The sequence below is a fragment of the Odontesthes bonariensis genome, chromosome 12 (assembly GCF_027942865.1).
Source record: "Odontesthes bonariensis isolate fOdoBon6 chromosome 12, fOdoBon6.hap1, whole genome shotgun sequence".
Lineage (NCBI taxonomy): Eukaryota > Metazoa > Chordata > Actinopteri > Atheriniformes > Atherinopsidae > Odontesthes > Odontesthes bonariensis.
In genome coordinates, this window is record NC_134517.1 from 8748833 (window position 1) to 8770979 (window position 22147).

The following is a 22147-nucleotide window of genomic DNA, read 5'->3' on the forward strand; positions in this document are numbered from 1 at the left end:
TCTTAGTCATGTTTTCATAGATCTAGTTTTGTCATCCGGCTCAGCCGCGCCTTATGTTAACCGTGTTCTGTTTTTTGTGATTAAAGGGACATTCCACCAGTGGCGACATGAATATGTATTGAAAGTGGGCCATATATGTAGTAGAATAGTAGCATAAATTTCTAATTTGGTGCCTTCTTGACCGAGAAAAGGCAGAAAATGACTTTTTTGTGCTTGTGGATTGCAGACAACAATCCCCATAGTGCATTGCAATGCTCTACGCTACCTGGAAATCATGTCACACAATTTCTAGTGAAGAGTTAGTTTGCGAAATCATTAGTGAATTACTCCTCGTTTGTGTTTTGTCGTTTGTGTTTCGAAATGGTGTGCACTTGCATGGTACCGGGATGTTCAGCCAGCACAAGGAAAATACACGGAATAAGTTTTCATAGATTACCCAAAGAGTTGGACTTGTGCAAAAAGTGGCTACGGGCCATCAATAATCCGAAGTTCAGAGAGGACACGGCCATTGAAGCACTAAAAAATCTGACGGTGTGCAGTCTACATTTCAAGCCAGAAGACTTCGAACCCAACCCCTTAGGAGTGAAGAGACCCGCGCTTGTGAAAACCGCAATTCCGTCGATATTACCAGATGATGTCGACGAACAGCCAGGAACTTCTGGAACTGCTAGCAGTGCTAAACGCATTTGCCTGGAGGTAAGGTTTTTGCTAACTCGACTCTAGCGGCTACTGAGAACACACACTGATATAGTCGTCTGCTGTAAAGCAGCACATCTCATATGATTTGGCTGTTTACAAAGTAAATATCTTGTATGTTTTGGTCGCTTGCTGTTCTAGTGTGTTTGCCTCGCTAACTCCACTTGTCAGCAAAGTTAGCAATGTAACGTTAGACACTTTGCTATGTAGATCTAAATAAGTTCGTTATTAGCTGACGTTATTCAAATGTTTTTAACGTTATTGAACGTATGACATTTCAGACTAAAACGACGTCGACGTCTGCTGCAGAGTTGTCTGTTAGCGCATTAGGTCCAACCCCCTATGGGCGGTGTTGAAGGGTGGGAACTAGCGCTTGTAGTCTCAACAGAAATCCACCCCTCTTACTCTTCCTCCTGCAATGACGCAAAATGACGATTTTTGCATCATTGTAGGAGGAAGTGTAAATAGGTGAATACGGATTTCTCCCGTCTCAGGGGGAAATGAGAGCGTGTTGCATGACCATTCAAAAGTATGACTGGGTTTCTAACAATGCAAAGCCTAATGCAAATGGGTGGAGTGTCCCTTTAATAAATCAAGCCTTGTTTTTGAAGTCCGCATTCGTGTCCTTACGCCTCGCAAAACCAACGCATCTTAACAGACAGTGGTGTCCTGTGCTTTTATTAAGGGCAGGTTATAATGGGGATGGTTTGGGGTTGTAAAGTAAAACAATGGCTTCGAGCCCTGCTGAGTCTGCCTATGTTAGGTATGGTCGATGACAGTAATACTTACGGGATAGCTGTAGCCTGTGCCAGCGGCTGGATCTCCTTTCTCACCCTTGTATCCGTTTACACCAGGGCGACCCTGAGGGAAGGAAGGCCCTAATCAGTTTCTCTTTGCACTTAGAAAAACAGAAATTAAAGAGTAAAAATGTGCCAAACTAATAATATTGAGTGGGTGAGCAATATATACATATATTGTACTTAATACAAAGACAGATGATTAATATTTGTGTCAGAATTGACCAACAAACAAACAAAGAGACACTTACAGGTCTTCCAGGCATTCCAATTTCACCCTTTATTCCAGGAGGTCCATATGGGCCCTGCAACAAGACCAAGGGAAATCAAGACAATGTGACTGACTTAAGAAGAATAAGAAATCAAATCTTAAAAATCTTGGAAACACAAACACGTACAGAGGGTCCAACAGGTCCTGGGGTTCCTCTGTCTCCCTACAGAGATGAAACGGAGACGATTAGTTTTAAATACAAATGCAGGAGCATAACAAACAAGGAGGAGGAAGCTGATGGGATCAGACAGATAGAAATGCAGACAGTTGGATGGGACTCACCTTTGGGCCAGTTAGGCCTCCCAGATACAGAGGATTCCCATCAGGTCCAAGAATTAAACCTGGTTCACCTTTCTCACCCTGAACACAGGACAACAGCGGTGAGACCACACAGATGGGCGGGGTGTCGTCGCGATAACTAACAGCTTTATTAACAGTCGACAAAACAATTAGAATTTACCTTCTCTGCATAACCCGAGGGGCCGGGGTCACCTCTGTCTCCCTTCGGTCCAATAGGGCCCTGTTATATAAATAGTATAATTCGTATGAGATGTGTAGAACAGGAAACACTTTATCCACAGATGAATTCAAGCCCAGACCATTAATCTCTGGGTATACAGCACAGATTGGGAATTGTTAAGGTGATCATTGTTTCAGTATTGAGATGAAGTGCAATGTTGTGTGACTTCTGTTCAGGGATGCACTTTGAATTTTCCTAAATTATAGGAAAACAATACAAACGGTCAGGTTTTTTCAAAAGTCTGGGCCTACTTCAGCTTCCACGTCTACAACTTATTTTTGGAAGTACCAGTCTGGTTATAATCTATATCTTTATTTTCAACAAAAGTCACAAAATAGACCAAAACAAGCTGTCGATCTGAGTGTTGTTCAGCCAAAGTCTGACTTTATATTGTGTCATTGCTGTGCAGAAACGAATAACAACACATCCGTCAGCCACACAGCGGCACTGAGTGACAAGTTCATTTATTTCCATAAACACAGCCGGAGTAGCTTTAAATCAGGTCAACAGCTACATCCTGCCACTTTAAACAGGGTCAGAGCTCAAAATATGTGTTTATCTGTAGTCCCAGAAAAATGCAAATATCTTTTTACAAATTTTGGAATGAATGATCTCTGAGCTGAGATGGAGGAAGGAAGCTGCGAAGTATTGGGTATGAGAGTAGTAGGAGTCTTTCCAAGTAATTCATTTTCAATCTTATAATGAAGAGATTCAATTAAAGTAACATCAAATGTCAAAATGTACATCAACAACAGGTTCTAAACAGAAAATGAGACTGGAGCTGATCTCATCTTTGACATCTTTGTGGTTTGAAATTTAACATGAAAGCTTTAATGTTAAAATCTTTGGTGGTTATGACAAAGAAAGAAATAAAGATATATACAATGTGTATTGTAGCAAAAAGAGACTCACAGGAAATCCAGCTCTACCAGGTAAACCAGACCCACCCTGTAAAGGGAAACAGGAATATGTTTTCACTGTTACTGTACCTATTTTAGACCAGTGTCCTGTGTTTTTCTGACTAGCAGCAAACCTTTGAGAGTTTACAAATAACAAAGTACAAGCAATGTACACACAACTCATCTGGACTCTTAGTGATCAGGCGTCACTGATGTAAACACGTTATATACACTGCCTGGCCAACAAAAGAGTCGCCACCAACAAAACAAAAGGTATCACGCTCTAATATTTCGTTGGACCGCCTTTAGCTTTGATTACGGCACTCATTCGGTGTGGCGTTGTTTCCATAAGCTTCTGCAATGTCACAAGATTTACTTCCGTCCGGTGTTGCATTAATTTTTCACCGAGATCTGACCACTGCGCAAAGTCTTCTCCAGCACATCCCAAAGATTCTCAACGGGGTTAAGGTCTGGACTCTGTGGGGGCCAACCCATGTGTGAAAATGATGTCTTATGCTCCCTGAACCACTCTTTCACAATTTGAGCCCGATGAATCCATGGAATAACCTGGTTATTCAGTATATTCAGGTAGTCAGCTGACCTCAGTCTTTGGGCACATAACATTGCTGAACCTCCACCTGACCAACTGCAGCAGCCCCAGATCAAAGCACGGCCCCCACAGGCTTGTACAGTTGGCATGATGGTGCAGCACTTCTTCTGCCTCTCTTCTTACCCCGACGCTCCCATCACTCTGGAACAGGGTAAATCTGGACTCATCAGACCACATAACCTTCTTCCATTGCTCCAGAGTCCAAGCTTTATGCTCCCGAGCAAATTGAAGCCTTTTTTTTCCGATTAGCCTCACTGATAAGTGGTTTTCTTAAGGCTACACAGCTGTTCAGTCCCAATCCTTGAGTTCCCTTTGCATTGTGCGGGTGGAAATGCTCTTACTTTCACTACTAAACAGCCCTGAGTTGTTTTCCTGGGATTTGATTTCACCAAATGTTTAAGTGATCGCTGATCACGATCAGTTAGGATTTCTTTCTGACCACATTTGTCCCTCGAAGATGATGGTTCCCCACTATCCTTCCAGTTTTTAATAATGCATTAGACAGTTCTTAACCCAATTTTAGTAGTTTCTGCAATCTCCTTAGATGTTTTCTCTGCTTGATGCGTGCCAATGATTTGACCCTTCTCAAACAGAGAAATGGTCAATGAGAAAGAAATGAGAAGCTACTCATTGCATCAGTTGGGGTTAAATGACTTGTTGCCGGCTGAAAGATAATCGCCCATGCAGTAATTGTCAAATAGGAGGCTCTTACCTATTTGCTTAGTTAAATCCAGGTGGTGACTTTTTTTTTTTTGGCCAGGCTGTGTATTTTTTTTCCATTTAAAAACAGAAAGGAAAAAAAAACATAAAAAAATATACATATTTCCGCTTCATAAAAGAAGAGCTGCTTTGGGATTGGAGCCAGGATGTATTTGATGGAGCGGGTATAAATGAGGAACGTGTTCTTTCAGGAGCGGTGACTTGTGAAAATAGGACAGTGTCAAGAAGTTACACCAGGTGGCACCTCTTAAAGAGCTGCTGTGTGGCCAGCGCCTGCCACTCTCGGGGGTTTTGATAAAAAATGACAGGAGTGTCTGTTTCGATGTGCATCAATTGGCAGCGGTGTGTTCTGGCCTTTAAAAAGCAACCACTCGGTATGAAACACTTTCATCAGCATTAGCATTGAACTGCTATTGGTAAAGTAGCAGAAGTTCTTTCTTAATATTTTGGCATTACTATTGTTGAGTAAGATGAATCCATACCTGAGGGCCCGCTCTGCCAGCGACAGCATCAAACTGTGGAGAGTGGAGTCACAGAAAGAAAGACATAACTACTGCGAACTTAAAACTTAGTTAGCTTCTGATTTCAGACAAGAAGAAGAAGAAGAAATATTCTGATAGAAACTCTAACAGTGTTTTTGTTACTCACATTGTCAGATGTCTGATAGATGATTTGTCCCGGTGGTCCTGGTGGACCCGGAGGACCTGGGACTCCAGCTGCATCTCGACCTGGTTCACCCTAATACCATAAAAAAGATAAATGAATAGATGTCCCATATAGTAAGACAGCCAAAACGAAGCTAATTCAACACATCATATGCCACAACTGTAAGAGTGGTTACAGCAAAGGAATGAAAAGTGAGATGTTACAACCTCAAACAGGATCGGTCTGTTACTTAGTACTGAAAATGAGGTTGATAATAATGTATCCACAATAAAAAACAAGGTACTCACCCTCTCTCCTTTGTCACCGCCGATACCCTTTTGTCCCTGTAAAAATGAAGCGAAACAAAAGATATATAAGGGGAAAGTTCTGTGCGCAGACACCTTTTAACACCTGCTAAGAGAAACGATTACAGGTCACCACAGAACTTCAATCTGTACACCTAGAAACTACCAACCAGGCCAGAAATCTGGGTGTAGTGATGGACTCAGACCTAAATTTGGAAAAACACATTAGGGCAATAACAAAGTCAGCCTACTATCACCTTAAGAATATATCGAGGTTAAAAGATCTGATGTGTCAGCAGGACCTGGAAAAACTAGTCCATGCATTCATCTTTAGTAGGCTTGATTACTGTAACAGCATCTTTACAGGTCTACCTAAAAAGTCAGTTAGACAACTGCAGCTTATTCAGAACTCTGCTGCTCGAGTCCTCACTAAGACCAAAAAAGTGGACCACATCAGTCCAGCTCTGAGGTCTTTACACTGGCTGCCTGTCCATCAGAGGATAGACTTTAAAGTTCTGATGCTGCTCTATAAAGCTCTGAATGGTCTAGGACCAAAATACATCAGTGAGCTCCTGACCCAGTATGAACCTTCCAGACCCCTCAGGTCATCTGGATCCGGTCTTCTATCAGTTCCCAGAGTCAGAACCAGACATGGAGAAGCTGCATTCAGCTTCTATGCTCCACATGTCTGGAACAAACTCCCAGAAAGCCTCAGATCAGCTGAAACACTGAGTGTATTTAAGTCCAGGCTGAAGACACACCTATTTTCAGCTACGTTTGAATAAAGCTCCAAATCTGAAGCTTGAGTTTCAAAACTTACTCATATTTTAACTACTGATTTTATCTGATTTTATCTATTGTTCTTATTTTTTTCTTTTTTGTTTAAAATTTAAATCATGCTTTTTATTTCTACTGTTTTAATGTATCTGTAAAGCACTTTGAATAACCTTGCTGTTGAATTGTGTTGTACAAATAAACTTGACTTGCCTTGCCTTGCCAAACATTAAAGGATAAGACCGTTTTTTTTACATTGGGCCCTTGATTTCACATTATAACATGATGTTCTACTCACCCCTGCTTGTTGTTGAACATTTGGAGCTGTTTCGAAGATATTCGAGAGGCGTCTGGCTGCTCTCTTGAGATATTCGGCCATGAAACGGTTTCCTATGGGCAAGCTTATACAGGCACAAACTATGCTGTTTATAATTTATTAATTACTGTACATTAGCACTGATAACGTGGAGATGCGTCGCTTACTTAAAAAAATCCGGGTTATTGTAATTTTGATTTTTTTTTGTCGTAAAGTGGGTGTTACTGACTTCCTCGTCGTGCTACTGCCACAGACAGCCCACAGACCTGCTGCCTATTTATTCATTCGGCTAAAATTCAAAATTAGTAACCCGGATTTTTTTTAAGTAAGCGACGCACCTCCACGTTATCAGTGCTAGTGTAGAGTAATTAATAAATTATAAACAGCATAGTTTGTGCCTGTATAAGCTTGCCCATAGGAAACCGTTTCATGGCCGAATATCTCAAGAGAGCAGCCAGACGCCTCGCGAATATCTTCGGAACAGCTCCAAATGACCAACAACAAGCAGGGGTGAGTAGAACATCATGTTATAATGTGAAATCAAGGGCCCAATGTCAAAAAAACGGTCTTATCCTTTAAATGAATAGTTGCCTGCAACTTGTAAAACTAAAAAAAAAATCATTTTGCTACCGGAGGTCCGCTGAAGCCATCCAGGCCTGGTTGCCCGTCTTTTCCTGGAGAACCTTCACTGCCCTTTGGACCGTCCCGGCCAGGTAACCCAGGTTTACCCTGAAGAGATGCAGTCAAGTTAGACCAGTGACCCATATATAAAAAGAAAGTTATTGAACATTCAAGGTGCAATGAGAGGACTTGTTGAGAAATGTTCGTCCTCAATCAATCACATCATAGGTCTCCTTATCTCTGTTACTGAAGGTCATCCATGAAAGTGACTGACGCCTTGCTTTAGATTCCAAACTGTAAAAATATTACAACTTCTAATCCCAATGAAAGGCAACAGACAGAAGAAAACTGCCCACCACACAGGAATTTGTGACTTTGCCAACATGAGGTACATTTTTACAATTTCGTTGTACTTTTTTTAATACCTCAGAACGAACCATTCTGCCCTGTTGGGTCAACACACATTGGGAGGGTTCAAGACTGCAAGATGTCATTAAATCCTATAAGCTGCTTATTTTCCTTTTACTTTGTCAATAATAATAGCGACAGATGTGGGAAATGTTTCTTTGTACTTACTGAGTGTCCAGGTAAGCCAGGAGGACCCTGCAAGCATACATGTCTCAGTTCATTTTAAGCTCATACGTGTCTTCCGCATCACTCCGACTAAGATTTCTCAGAGCAGTTCTTATAAAATATTCGCAAACATAACAAAAACTAGAAAACAATTATACTTCTTCCAGCCTATAAGATAATACCTCACCCAAATTATTTGAATGATTAAATAATATCATAAGCCTTAGTTTAAATGATCATAGTAACGTTTGATAGCCATCGTCATCTAATTACCACAATACGCTTATTTCAGCAGCTTGACACTGTTTCACTGCAATAGATCTGGTATCAGATGCACACCTTAGTCTGTAATATGAGGACTACAGACACATGAATTAATTCAACCACGTCCCTTTTACAGTTAATCTGTTAAATTACATGTTTCGCGTACAATTGGACCCCAAGTCAATTGGAATGTGGGTACCTGGAATCCTTGTGGTCCTCTGGCACCAGGAAGTCCACCAGTTGAGCCCTCCATGTCATCCTAAGAAAGCAGCAAGAAATTTTCTCACAAATGGTCAAATATCTCTGAATGTATGCATTTCTGCATATATTTCACAATGAAAAACTTTCATAACCCATTTTAGATCATATATTTCAGTGGTAAGCTGTAAACTATGTCAGGATTTTTTTTCAGGTTGACATTTTGAGTCAGGATTAACTCTATCTGGTGTTGGAATTTCTAGATTCTAAGATCCATTGAAGTGCGGATGTGAATGAATCTACATCAATGCAGTTTGCAGCCAGTACGTATTCATAGAATATTTGTTGATTTGGTGGCGACTGACTTGTAGGTGACAATGGTCAATTTTACACTAAAACAGACCCGTTTAAACAGTTTAAAAACATAACACCGAAAACGAGCTGCTTCCTTTCCCAATGCTAGCAGTAGCATGTTTACCCTCTGTGCTCCGAGGGCTACAACGAACACAGAAGACCTAACAGCTCCGCCTCCCAGGGTGCATGGATGTAACTACCACAACGTGAAGGAGGTGGCATCACTCTGTATCCTACAGGCTGTGTTGGACAACAATTTGATGAGCACAACTGGAATTCTGGGTAATTCGAGTAATTAAGTTGATTCATTTTTAGATTGTGACCACTGGAGTCAGACCGCACAGCAGGACAGATAGTAAGCTGCCAGCTGTCATGTGTACAGGTAAACTCAACTGATCTTGTATTTATTTGTCTGTGAGGTTTCAGAGCCTCTGTGTCCACATTATGGTGGGAAAACATGTTTCTGTAAAGTAAAAGTAAGCGACCTCCATCACAGCACCTTTACTGGAGCCGGAGCCTAAGAATACCTGACTACTAAAGAGTCATTAGATACTGGGCTGAATGACAAATTAACTTTCTCCCACTGCACATAAACCCTAACCCTGGTCATTGCAAAAAGAAATAGACGTAGCATTTGAAGTCCCACGGTGGGTCACTCAGACACTGTCACTGAGAAGAAGCAGCTTTTAACATTAAAGACAGCTGTCAGCATTTTTGAAAGCACCGAATAAGAAATCAATTCAGACTTACTGACAGCTTCCATTTAGAAATGAATATTTAGTGATGTATATTTTGTATAACAACTTGAGGATGCAAGACATTGAGATGCAGAAGTAGTCAACTGAATCTTCAGGTCAACAAAGATTAGCTCCCTTAAACTCCATATCCATGTAGACATAGATACTCAAGATGCATTCACTACCAGCAGCAGAAAGCTAGGGATGGGAATTGATAAGATTTTTACGATTCCAATTCCATTTTCAATTCTGCTTAACGATTCGGTTCTTTATCGGTTCCCTTATCGATTCTCATTTGGAGAAAAAGGACAACAAACCGGTCGATTAGCATCAACTTTTTTTAGTTTAGAAGTAACACGAGTCATGACCTTACAAACCCAACAACGGTGAGGTCCACATTGGTCTATCATGGCCTGGGTAATTTAACTCTTCCCTGCTCTGGTGAAAGGAAAAGCTGGAGGTAGACGTGAACTGGGGGTAGTACCACCAGCCTCTGGCTCTGAGCCAGTCAGGCTCTGTCTCTCATGATTTCATCTAAATGTAATGCCTGAGAAGGCATTCATTTAACCTTAACCGTTACTAACAGCAGGTTTTACAATGAGACAAATGGCACTAACATGATAGGCAGTGTGTGTTACTTAGTTAGTTACCTGCAGTGTTAGCCGAGGACATGCTAACGTTGCTAACGTTGCTGGGTTCAGATTCACCAACGTTAGTCCGGAGCAGATTGAAAACGCGACATTCATTCATAGTTATTGCATGTTGGTAGTATTTCCTCCCTTTGATGAAATATTCACTTTGCAAGTTGCCCTGTTGTCGTCTTTTTTAGGGATGTGTAATCAAACTTTCGAGCGTTTGTACCGCTTGGGCGCCATGTTTACTGTTGACTGCTGGCTGCACTGGACTCGCCACGCAATGTTGCGTGGTGAAGTCATTCGCGCCCACTGGAATCGATAAGGGAATTGTTTTTGCAAAATTGCCAAACGATTCCAAGGAATTGAAACACTGGGAACCGGTTCTCAACAAGAACCGGTTTTCGATTCCCATCCCTACATCCTTTTTTTTTTTTAAATCAATATTAAACATGTTTTCAAAATTACTAAAGCCTCTAGCATGGTTGCCGCGTCTTCTAGCGCGAGCGGTGTTGATGACGGCACGATTTCGTGCCGGCTATATACGGTGGCGCAAGTCGATGCGCCAGTAGATGCAATTTTCTCCGTCACAGAGGTGTTGCTGCTACGAGAAGGTTACCGCTACTCTACCATCATGAAAGTCGAGAACAAAACAATGCCGCTGTAAGATTTTTCAGTGTAATCTGTTGGTTTTCTTAGCTAGGAAATTGTTTTTGAATTGGCTCTAAATGAATGAATTGAATTATTTTATAAATTATGATAATTATTAATTAATTGAATTCCAATTGGCTTGAATTGGACTTACTATCTAAGTGCCTTGAGATGACATTTGTTGTATTTGACGCTATATAAATGAAAAAAATGAATTAAGAGCAGGAACACCGTCATCAATGATACTGCTGCAGTATCTGGAAGATGGAATGCTTAGTGTGTTTCTGTGTTTCACGAAGTTCGTGAGCCAAGACAATTCAGTCAATAGAGGTGAAGGTCTGAAGCCCCCGGCATCACCACTTGGAGCCTCTGCCCTCTTCTTTGCCTTCACGTATCTGTCCCGTAGCTTCCTCCACACATTCTTACAGAACTCTCCCTCTTTCCTCAAAGTTCTGCCAATCTCTGTCCAACAGTTTTGGGAGTTTACGTGCTCCCTGTGCTGTTTCACTGCAGTGTCGTACAGCTGCTGTACAAACGCACCTCCTGACTGAGCCTGGTCTCACATCGGTCCATCCGGTTTGTCGTTCTATTTTAACAAAAATCGACTGGTGCACGACAATGCGCTGCGCTGGCTTTTCAAGGCAAGCGCCAGGCCTGAAACGTCATTTTGATGTCACGGGTTGGCTGCGCCGTGACCGACGTGTAAATCCGGCTTAACTCGTCCAGACACAAGTGCAACTTGTAAACTCTATCAATGGGCAGCTTCACAAGCTGTGAACTCACAAATCCAACACGATAACCTGGTCCTGGAGGTCCTGGAGGCCCAGCAGGCCCAACTGGTCCCATGGGTCCCGGCAGACCAGCCAGTCCGGCCTCTCCTGAAGTTCCTGGTAAACCAGGTTCCCCTTGAGCTCCCTGTAGAAAAGAATTAATAAGCGTGTGCATGTTTTTTTTTTTTTTTTTTTTCCACAATCAGGAAAGTCATGTACTTTGCTCCAAGCTAATACCTCACAGCATTCAGTTAAAGTATTAGTCCTGGTAAGTGTGGTTTTAATCAAATATTTCCTCAAAGAACACACGCCTGTGCACAAGCACCCATGCTCGTTGCTCTGGAATCAAATTAAAGACATCGACAAATGCTACAGAAAACCACGGCCGGCACTCAGATTAGACTGGAAGTCACATCTGTGGCTGATAATATTTGGAAATACATTTGCATATAGTTAGAAGACAGAAATCCTCTTAGGCTGACACACTGGAGCCTGGCTACCTGCAGATGGAAAGGCTTAGGAGAGGAGGATATATAGTGAGGCAGTGGATTGGAGAGAAAAGAAAAGTAGAAACTTGGCTGGAGAAATGACAGGAGCAGAGAAAGCTTTAGAAGTATGGACAGAGGACCCGTGCTTCATTGTGATTATCATTACATTGTTCTAGCAACCAGAAAGCATGTAACAGTATTTTAAGGTGGGAACATGTAAACTAACTGAACATGTAACTTCTAAAAACAAATTTCACTTCAAATGGAACAAAACAAAAACATGAATTCACACCTTTTGTCCGACTGCTCCTGGGAGACCCAGCTCGCCTGAATCACCCTAATGAAAATAATAAGCAAATGCCAAAAGTTTTACTCTCAGAACACAATTGAAACTTGAATTGTTTTCTTTCTGTGAATCTTCTATATCTGAATATAAATACTGTGACTCCCATTTTCAGCTCTCCTTCATTCACACAGAATCTATTCTAAGCTACATTACAGCCCTTTAATACCTGTTATGCTCTGCAACCCACTTCCAACCCAAGTTGCTCATTTTCAAACTGTTTTTGACTTAATCAGCGTTTTTCATGCTGGAACCCATCCCAGCTGTCATTGGGCGAGAGGCAGGGTACACCCTGGACAGGTCGCCAGTCCATCACAGGGCCACACAGAGACAAACGAGATACACAACCATGCACACTTACTCCATACATACATACATACATACATACATACATACATCACAGGCCCCCCCGCGACCCTAATTTGGTCCAACTCACTCTCAGGGACAATTTAGAGTCACCAATTAACCTAACATGCATGTTTTTGGACCGTTGGAGGAAGCCGGAGTACCCGGAGAGAACCCACGCATACACGGGGAAGGCCTCAGTCGGGATTCAAACCTGAATCCCTCTTACTAAGAGGCGACGGTGCTAAGTTAATTTAATTTTGGTTAGATCTAATGACAACTGTTAAGAAGCTTTGTGGTTTAACTTTGTAGATGTGCTAAATATTGCATTTGGTTAATCTTTAGAAAAAACACAATCATTTTCACAAAAACGTCACCTTTTCTCCCTTGGGTCCAGGAGATCCTTGGAGGCCATCAGTACCAGGTAAACCAGGCAAGCCCTAAAAGGCAAGAGATTCACTTTATGGTTGATTTGGTTAGACATTAGTATCAGAATTAATTTCAGAATTTTGAAGGTTTAGTGTAACAACTGGTTAGAGTTTTTAGAGACAAGAAGATTAGCACTTACAGGTTGACCAGGTGCCCCATCCTTGCCCGGAGGTCCAAATGCTCCAGAGGTCAACGCTGTGCCTGCCGTGGAGGGACCAGGAGGTCCAGGGGGGCCCGGAGGACCTGGTAGCCCTGGAAGTCCCTATATCAATGAGAATGAACATTCAGTTTCATCAGACCATATTTTCACCAGCATAATGGCAACAAAGATGGCCGCCTGTGTTACTAAATACGTCACAGAAAGACAAAGCTTTTAATTGTTCTCACCCGAACGGATTCCAGATCAGGGAATCCAGAGGCCTCCATGTCCATAAAGGTCTGAAACAGAATTTTAAAGCAGTTGCAGTCAACGAAGTATGCAGTCTTGTGCTGTAACAACTTATGTCTCAACATTACGCAGCATGTGACTGCGATCAAAGCACACTCACAGATCTAAATCCTGATCCTGGCGGTCCCGGGGGTCCTGGGGGTCCCCTGGAGCCAGGCTGACCTTCTCCGCGGTCTCCCTGTATATGCGAGTCTCATTAAGACCGGGTATGTCTCTACAGCAGAGATTTCCACTTAAACTAAAACCATTTCACTTGTTCTTTAACTCTCTTCTGTGTCTTTACTGTCAATGTATCGAACCTTCTCTCCTTTGGGTCCAGAGTCACCTGGAGTTCCCGGGAAGCCCGTTGGTCCAAGAGGACCCTGTGTGGAGAAAATCGTTACGTTAGGGCACTAGAGAACGCCACAGTGTTGCTAAACAGAGAAGCAAAAAAACCAAACTAACTCACAGTTTTTCCATCCTCACCAGGATCACCCTGTGAAAACGGAGTAAATATTATAGGTTACAAGGTCTCACTTTGTATTTAAAGCTTTTAAACATTTTCAAACGCAAAAACTATGCACCGGCTCTCCGTCTTCTCCAGGTGGTCCCTGAGGGCCCGGTGCCCCAGGTGGTCCTCGGGGTCCAGGGACTCTTGAAACAAATGAGCCGTCACCATCAACTGAATACTCAGTCGCAGGCCCTGGAGGGCCAGGGGGCCCAGGGGGCCCAGGAGGTCCAGGGTCACCCTTTTTTCCTTGATATCCAAAGCCTGCACTGCCCTGATGAAGAGGAAGCATCGGTGTTCAATGAGCTCAACATGAGAAAGAAAGAAGCAGGTACAGCAGTAATATCCCTCTGAACAATAAGCTTCAACAAAAATGATAAATGTCCAACCATGGAATCAACTTCATTTAATAGTTAAAAGATCTCTTTTAGTGGGGGACCATGTAAAATGACACAAAAAGGAATTTAGTAACCGGCAGTGTAACCGGCAGGAGCCTCTGGGCCCTCAGAGAGGGCCTAATTTATTATGAAAATAATCTTTTTGTCTCATTTTGTAATATTTTCATAAATAATGAATCATTCTAAAAAACAAAAAACCAAAGGTTGGTTAATTCAGAAATGGTTTGTCATCCTATCAGAATTTCCCAGCTCTGTGTTGCTAGGAAGACAATAAAGTGAATTCAGCTCTGTGACTGGTGGGCCCTCTGTAGAATTAAAGAAGGTAACACGATAATAATGTAAGTGTAAATGTACATGTACTTTATTTATACAGGCCTTTACAGACAATCCTTACGGTGTACCAAAGTGCTTTACAGCAGGTAATAAATAAAGAGAAGAATAAGTAAAAACAAACAAAAACAATAAAAGAACAGTGAAAGCAATAAAATACAACAAAATCGAATAAGATAAAAGTGTCATCATACTACTGGGTATTAAAAGCAATCCTAAATAAGTTTTTAACCTGGATCTGAAGAGGCCGAGGTCAGAAATAAGACGCAGCTCAATGGGGAGCTTATTCCAGAGCCTGGGGGCAGCGACAGAAAAGGCTCGCTCACCCCAGGGTTTGTATTCTGACCTGGGCACTTCCAGCAGAAACTGATATGTTGACCTCAGAGCTCTACCAGGACTGCAGACTGTTAAAAGCTCAGATAAATATGATGGGGCGAGGCCGAATAATGGAACAGTGAATCTATTTGAAATGACAGATAAATTGAGCTATCTCATCTTTTCCACAACTAGTAAAACCTGTGTAATTACAAAATGTATAACAAGTTCCGCCTGCTGCGCGAGCAAAATAACAAGCCACCCGAGGGCTTTTCAGTGAAAGCTTAAACTGAACAATGGCTCTGAAGAACAGAAGACCAGCCAGCTAGCCTGCTGACAGCAGTTGGCAATGAGGAGAACAAAGTTACCAGTTTGTTACCTTCTCAAGATTAACTTGTAATGCAAAGTTGGAGTAGAATCACCAAATGAAGACCAACACCGAGCTGAACTTGGTGCAGCAAATCAAAGTTTTTATGAAGCTCCTCCAGCTCTACTCCGCACTCCTGAATGACAGGATCAATTAAAGCACAATAGCTTCTCTGCTGGGAGTGTTTTTTTTTTTCAAAAGTTTATCGAGGTTAGCCCATCAACTTTCAAGTAATACCGTCATAGAAAGCTACGTAATTACAGATCTTGTGGACTGCCATGCCAGCCGTTTTATTCTGACTGATACATCCACTGTGTTGTCGCCTGTGTTCAAGTTTTTGGGGGGAAATCAGCCATAATGCTTAATCAGCAATTAAATGACTTCATAATGCCCTTTTACTTTAGATAACAAAACACCGCACATTGTTCGAAAAAGGAATGGGAAGAAGTACAGTACTTTTTTAGTTTCCCACCCCTTTTTAACTACTCTTCAGTTTGTAAATATCCTAACTACAATACACATATATAAATATATGCCATATATACACTTCCTAAATATCTAAATAAATATATACTACACACATATCCTTGTAAATATAAATGTAAATATGAATATGTATATATATATATATATATATATATAAAACTATCCCCATAAATAAATATATACCACATACTAATTAAATTACAATATTTGAAAACATAAATAAAACATTCACAACATGTTCCAATCTAATATGAGTCATCGGCCCTCACGCTGCATTAAACCAGATGTAATTGAGTTGCTTTGCATTTTGGGTCCTGCTCCTCTGTCACCATTCAGAGTCATTTCTTTACAGGTTGCGTGATGGTGAGATTTTTGGCATTTTCACCCAAGCAGAGCCAGTTTCTTGTTTTAGAAATGACTTTCTCTCACTCTGCTGTCTTTAAATTGCACTGGCAGACTATTGCCCTAAGTCTTATCACAGAGCTGCACTTTTGCAGTTGGACAATTATATAAAAGAACGACAGCAAGGTTGGCTGTTTTTATCCCCCAACATGATCGTCCCAGAGGCCTAAGGTCTGGTAGTTATGGTTAGCTATGTGAAAGTGGTTCACATCTGATCCACTGTGCCTGAGAATCTCAAATGAAAAAAAAAAGAGATTGTGTAACTTACCTTTGTTCCCTTTTCACCTGGTTCTCCCTGAAAATGAAGCAAAGAGCAGTGGAGTGAGTGGCAGCATTACTCACAGGCTGGCAGACACTACATCCTAATGCTTGTGTTTCCCTATGAGCACCTCACACTGAGTGTCAGCGCTTTAACTGGGTTTGGCAGCAGTGCTACTCAGACCCAACTGAGATACACAGATGTAAATCCAAATGTTGGTTCTCCAACATTTAAAATGATATTAAACGTGACTGTAAGTCATAGTATTCAACATGACACTACTGCATGTGTATGCCTTCAGTTAAACTGAACCTGACTTGAGTGTCATGTGTGTGTTTTTCTTCAACAGAAGAAAGTTCAATCAAAGCCACACCAGCAGGATCATCCTGAGATTCTCTACATTTTTCCATAGTTTTGGAGTCCAGCACAGAGACATGAATGCACCAACACAGACAGACAGCAGCCCGTCAGAATCAAATGTACAGCTGCAGTTGGCCCCGGTTCGAGTCCCGCATCGGACGGCCCTTTGCTGCGTGTTGTTCCCCCTCTCTCTGCCCCCTGCTTCCTGTCACTCTACACTGTCCTATCTAATAAAGGCATAAATAGCCCAAAAAAAGAATTAAAAAAAAAAGAATGAAATGTACAGAAAATAAATAAATAATGCTCATGTTGAGATATTATACGAAATTAGGGTTTCAAGCGCCCTCTAGTGTTCCTTGGACAGTGTTTCATTAATGCTGCTCTACTATCCCAGTGCCGATTATTACAACCTTCAGAAGGGACACTCGGATAAAAACAGTGTCAGACAGCATGGGTGCATTCCAATTAGACGAGCGAACCTTCTCTCCATGGACTCCACCCCGTGAGCCGGAGCCAGAGCTGGATTCTCCCTTTGGCCCAGCTGGGCCCCTATCTCCTTTCTCTCCTTTGTCCCCTGCGTCGCCCTTCTCTCCTCTTGACCCAACTGATCCTGGAAAACAAAAAAACAAAGGACGTTGTCATTAATATCCTCATGAAAGCCTTTCATAAATGATTAACGATTGTTTCCCAAACAACAATAAGGACAGAGAGTGGAGTAAAAGGAAATGATGGAGCAGGAATACTGGCGTGCACTGCGGTAATTTACAGCCATGTGAAGATCTCACCTCCCCACAACTGCATGCGCCGCCGTCCCAATGTGACCCCATATGACCCCCCATGCTTCCCTTCCCACTGAAAGAGCCTCTCTGAAATGCAGCCTGCTGCTTTGTTTTAGCAGCTGATGACATGCACAGCTTCAACATTTCACATTCGTGGTTGGAAACATAAATACACTAAAGCCAGCATTAACAGCACAAGCTGAGTCCTCCTCTTTTGCTCTTTGTTCAGAATAGAACAGCCAGAACTGACCATGTCCCCTTTGGCCTTGGCTCATACTCAAACATGTCCACCACCCGGTATGAATCATAAAGCATGAAGTAGGTACATTCATCCTGCGCTTTTGCTGTTGAGGAGCACCCTGGTATTAAGCGGAACACCAGGACAGAGAACAGGGAGGAGCCTGATCTGGATGCTTTGTATTCTAACCCCACCTGCTGACCCAGGAAGTCTGGGCCTGGACTTCACAAAAACTGGGGCGTGTTCTGAGTCAGAAAAAGACAGTTAAATCAAGTGTTTGAATTAACAGGAAACCGTGTTGTTGTTGTTTTCTCTATTTCTCAGCTTTCATACGAGAAAACTCGTTTGCTTGCTCTGGTGGAGCTGAGTTTCAGTTTTATTTATTTATTTTACCATCACCAAAAGGTTTAAACAGGTGACTGTGGCAACAGAAGGCAGCAACATGCACAGATTTGCTCCATGCTCTTGTAGATTAAGTCTCAAGAAACTTGGATTGCAGTATTTTTATAAATGCCGTGCAAAAATAAATCACGACGAGTTACATTTGGTCATTAATTGAACGGGCCGGCACTCTCCACCCATAACGTCGTAAAATTCTTTTGCTGCAAAAAGGGTTACCAGTGTTTCATAGTTTTGTGATTCTCAACCTATTCTTCAAATATGTACCTTAATTTTTAATATCTATTTTTGACCAGAATTTATCATTTGATGCACATATAAAACAGGTTTCTAGGACTGCCTTCTTTCACCTTTGGAATATTGTTAAAATCAGGAACATCTTGTCTCAGAGTGATGCAGAAAAACTAGTCCATGCATTTGTTACTTCAGGATTGGACTCCTGTAATTCTTTATTATTGGGCTGTCCCACAAATTCTTTGAAAAGCCTCCAGCTGATCCAAAATGCTGCAGCCAGAGTTCTGATGAGATCACATCATGACACTGAAACAGCTGCTATAGGCCTAGCCTGCTGGGGGGCCTCTTATCTCACACCTTTCCACACTTTGCTCTCTTTTTCCACCGTTTAATTTCTCAAATGATATTATGTACATGTGACATTATTGTGGTCATTAACTTGTGTTTCCCTGTTCCAACTGGTATCCATTGAATGGTGTTTTGGCCACCCTTCCTGAGTCTGGTTCTGCCAGAGGCTTCTTCCTGTTAAAAGGGAGTCGTTTCTCTCCACAGTCACCTCAGGCACGCTCAGGACGGGAGATTGGACTGAAGACCAGTTTCGGTGCAATCTGTTGGTTTCCTTAGCTAGGAAATTCTTTTTGAATTGGCTCTGCATGTATGAATTGGACTAATTCTGAATTTAATCAATTGGATTTGATTGGATTATGAATACAATGAATTGAACTCCAATTGACTTGAATTGGACCATATTATTGAAGTGCCTTGAGATGACATTTGTTGTAATTAGGCGCTATATAAATAAAACTGAATTGAATTGAATTGAATTAAGGTGAAGTACATGATCCAAAGCATTTATTATTTGTGATGTTTATGTTTATGCATTTAGCAGAAGCTTTTATCCAAAGCGACTTACTAATGAAAATATAACATTACAGCTAACATCAAAGCTAACAATAACAATAAGCTACATAGAAGGAAACATCTAGGATGTGACAGGGGTGACAGTGTAGAGATAGCAGGCATAGAGGGAAGTACTTGATTCTCAAGTTAACTATTATCTAACTGGACAAATGAATAAACTGTACTTACATAATATATCCAGGAGTCAAGATACCAGATACAAACTGCCTGACAAATTATTTGATGCCCTAAAGATTTTGTAGTGAATAAAAGAAATCTCTGTTATGTTTGCTTGGTCTTTTTTTTTTATTATCTGCTCCTATTTGTTTTCCTTTATGTTTTACCTTTAATTTTTTTTCTTGAGGTTTTGAGTGAAGCTTGCACATTTTATTTTTTATTTTACTGATTTGATGAAATTCCAATTAAACTATCCAAAAACTAAATCATTTGGCCACCCAGAAACTGACAAGATTTTTATGGTGAGGCGTGGTTCAAGATGCTGTGGCTGATGCACTGCTCCTCAGGTGATACACGATGTGGTGATACCACTTTATCATGCTCAGAGTTATCTGACTCTGACTTTTTTTTTTTTGAGGAAAACAGCAACACACATAGATAGTTAACATGGAAGAGAGTTCCTATCACTAAATCAGAATTAAAACGATCAAATATGCTTGTAGCTGGAACAGAGAAAATCAAATGTAATTCACGTGGTCTGTAGAATACCTCTGGCCTCCAGGCTGCATTACTCAGATTGTCCAGTAGATGGAGACATCCGTCAGCGAATCTGTTTATGACGAGCTCTGACTGGCTCAGATATGCTTGTTGAGGGAATATGGACCATGTAGCACCATGTGCCTTCATTAAACATTTCATTTTATACCTAACAGATTAACAAAGATGAACAAATCTATATTCCATCTTTGAAAATTGTAACATATGAATTAAAAAACTGATTAATATTTGCTAAACATTAAGGGGCTGGTCTACAGGGATGCATAAAACACTCAGTTTTCCTGTTGTTTCTCCCTGTCAAGTGTAAAAAAAATAAGCAATAAAAAGTTACATAAAGTTAGTTGTGCATCTAGATAATCTCACCGGCTTGTCTCGCAGTGGCCTCCTCTCCCTTTCTGACCACCGGTGGCTGCTGAATGGGCCGAGGAGTTGTCTGCAGGAAAACAATCAAGCAACAGACAAGATATTTAGAACGGCAGATGATGGCGTGTGCTTGAAGCTACAATGCTCTTGCTCTTTATTTGCTCGTTTCATTTCGACCTCCCACACTGGAAAGCCTGCATGTGAAAAAGTTCCAAACTAAAAATGACTCATGTTTCAGCTCTGCTTTAATCTTTAGAGAGTGTACGACCAAAGCTCTTTTCCAAACTAACACGAATGTCTCCCAGCTTTCCACTGAACCTTCTCAAAACACGATTGAAACAACATGTGCAGGACAAGCCAGAGTGCTGGTAACACTTTGCCTGTTTTCTCTCATTTGTTGTCAAGTAATTACAGTTTATGTGTTAGTCAGAATCCAAGGCCTCCCCCAGCCTTGTTGCACAACTTCTCTTTATCTTCACCTTATTAAGGCTGTGAAGGAACACAGTCCTCCGGTCTAATTCACCAATTTGGCCTGCATTTGTAAGAATCTAATTTCAGTTGCTTGCAGAGTACAGCAATTTGATTCCCATGTAATCCAAGCAACATTATAGCAACACGCACTAGTGTTTGCCTCTGTGTGCATGTGTCCGGTCATCCGGTTGCTTCAGCTTCAGCGCCCACGTTTCACCTGCACAGCTCCTCCGCTGGCTCCAAGCACCAAAAAAGTTCACCAAATGTTCTGTTACCGGAAGCTTTTTCTGTAAATCTTCATTAAAAAGAGCCAGCTGCAACATAGAATTAGATTTACTTGTACAACAGCAAAATCCCACACACAAAAGAAAAACATGACACGCCTAACGACTCCTCTTCATGCCTGCCTACATCGGTTAGAAGTGGAAGGGTAGCAGGTCTTTAATGAGCACACAGAGCTCTGCCATCTGTTCTTTTTTTTTATATATTTCTTGATCTTTCTGACTAATTCCAGGTCTCCTCCCTCCATCATTTTGTTGTTTCTTCGGTAGCTTTCGTTCGGCCGCATCATGCAACACGCTTCCTCTAATGAGCAGATGGTTTGACTGGTTGTGTTTTGTTCACTACATGTGATCATGCTGTGGTTAAGTTTTGTGAACAGAGAAAAGACGGGCCGGTCTCCGGCCTGCTAACAGTCGTCTGCCTCTAAAAAGCAACATCAAGCTCGACTTTGTTCCCACACAAAGAAAAGGAATAATGCAACAACTCCCCTCTGCTCATTCTTCACCGCTGACACACCTCAAAATCTTCACCTGTGGAATTCAAGAGGGCAGTGGGAAGAAACATGCTGGGGGGGGGGGGGGGCATTTGGGGGCCAAGTGAGGGGCCAACATGATGCCATTGTTGATAATTAACCACTTTTCCCTGTGGGAAAGCAATCTCCCCAACGTGTTGCATGGTTCTGACGAGGCTAAGAATCTCGCCAGACTGTCATTAACTGTTGATTTATGAATAAACGTGATAATGAGCACCCTGCCTCTTCACTCCTTTGCCATATCCATCACGGCTTCATGGATGGGAATGACGGGTGGGAGGCTCATATCCTCAGAGCATAGCGTTGATGGATTTGTACCACACTAAGCCATGAATCTAAGAGCAGGTATGCAGCTCCCTCGACATGTAACATATTCCACCTCCACAGCAGTGCAGCAGGGGTTT

General features: G+C 41.7%; 1 protein-coding gene across 2 annotated transcripts in view; it reads right to left on the reverse strand.

The window, feature by feature from the left end:
• col18a1a (collagen type XVIII alpha 1 chain a) overlaps positions 1 to 22147 on the reverse strand; it is a 99817-nt gene that overhangs the window by 13678 nt on the left and 63992 nt on the right. For both annotated transcript variants that reach the window (XM_075479046.1, XM_075479045.1), the window contains 24 exons: positions 20459 to 20528; positions 17290 to 17420; positions 16460 to 16486; positions 13970 to 14167; positions 13855 to 13881; positions 13706 to 13768; positions 13507 to 13584; positions 13346 to 13396; positions 13098 to 13220; positions 12907 to 12969; positions 12134 to 12178; positions 11367 to 11498; positions 8211 to 8270; positions 7751 to 7777; positions 7184 to 7282; positions 5467 to 5502; positions 5162 to 5251; positions 4996 to 5028; positions 3197 to 3232; positions 2225 to 2284; positions 2047 to 2124; positions 1892 to 1927; positions 1745 to 1798; positions 1486 to 1557 (listed from right to left, as the gene is read on the reverse strand). In XM_075479046.1, the coding sequence (XP_075335161.1) occupies positions 1486 to 1557; positions 1745 to 1798; positions 1892 to 1927; positions 2047 to 2124; positions 2225 to 2284; positions 3197 to 3232; positions 4996 to 5028; positions 5162 to 5251; positions 5467 to 5502; positions 7184 to 7282; positions 7751 to 7777; positions 8211 to 8270; positions 11367 to 11498; positions 12134 to 12178; positions 12907 to 12969; positions 13098 to 13220; positions 13346 to 13396; positions 13507 to 13584; positions 13706 to 13768; positions 13855 to 13881; positions 13970 to 14167; positions 16460 to 16486; positions 17290 to 17420; positions 20459 to 20528 (1689 nt within the window). The remainder of the gene's footprint in view (positions 1 to 1485; positions 1558 to 1744; positions 1799 to 1891; positions 1928 to 2046; positions 2125 to 2224; positions 2285 to 3196; positions 3233 to 4995; positions 5029 to 5161; positions 5252 to 5466; positions 5503 to 7183; positions 7283 to 7750; positions 7778 to 8210; positions 8271 to 11366; positions 11499 to 12133; positions 12179 to 12906; positions 12970 to 13097; positions 13221 to 13345; positions 13397 to 13506; positions 13585 to 13705; positions 13769 to 13854; positions 13882 to 13969; positions 14168 to 16459; positions 16487 to 17289; positions 17421 to 20458; positions 20529 to 22147) is intronic.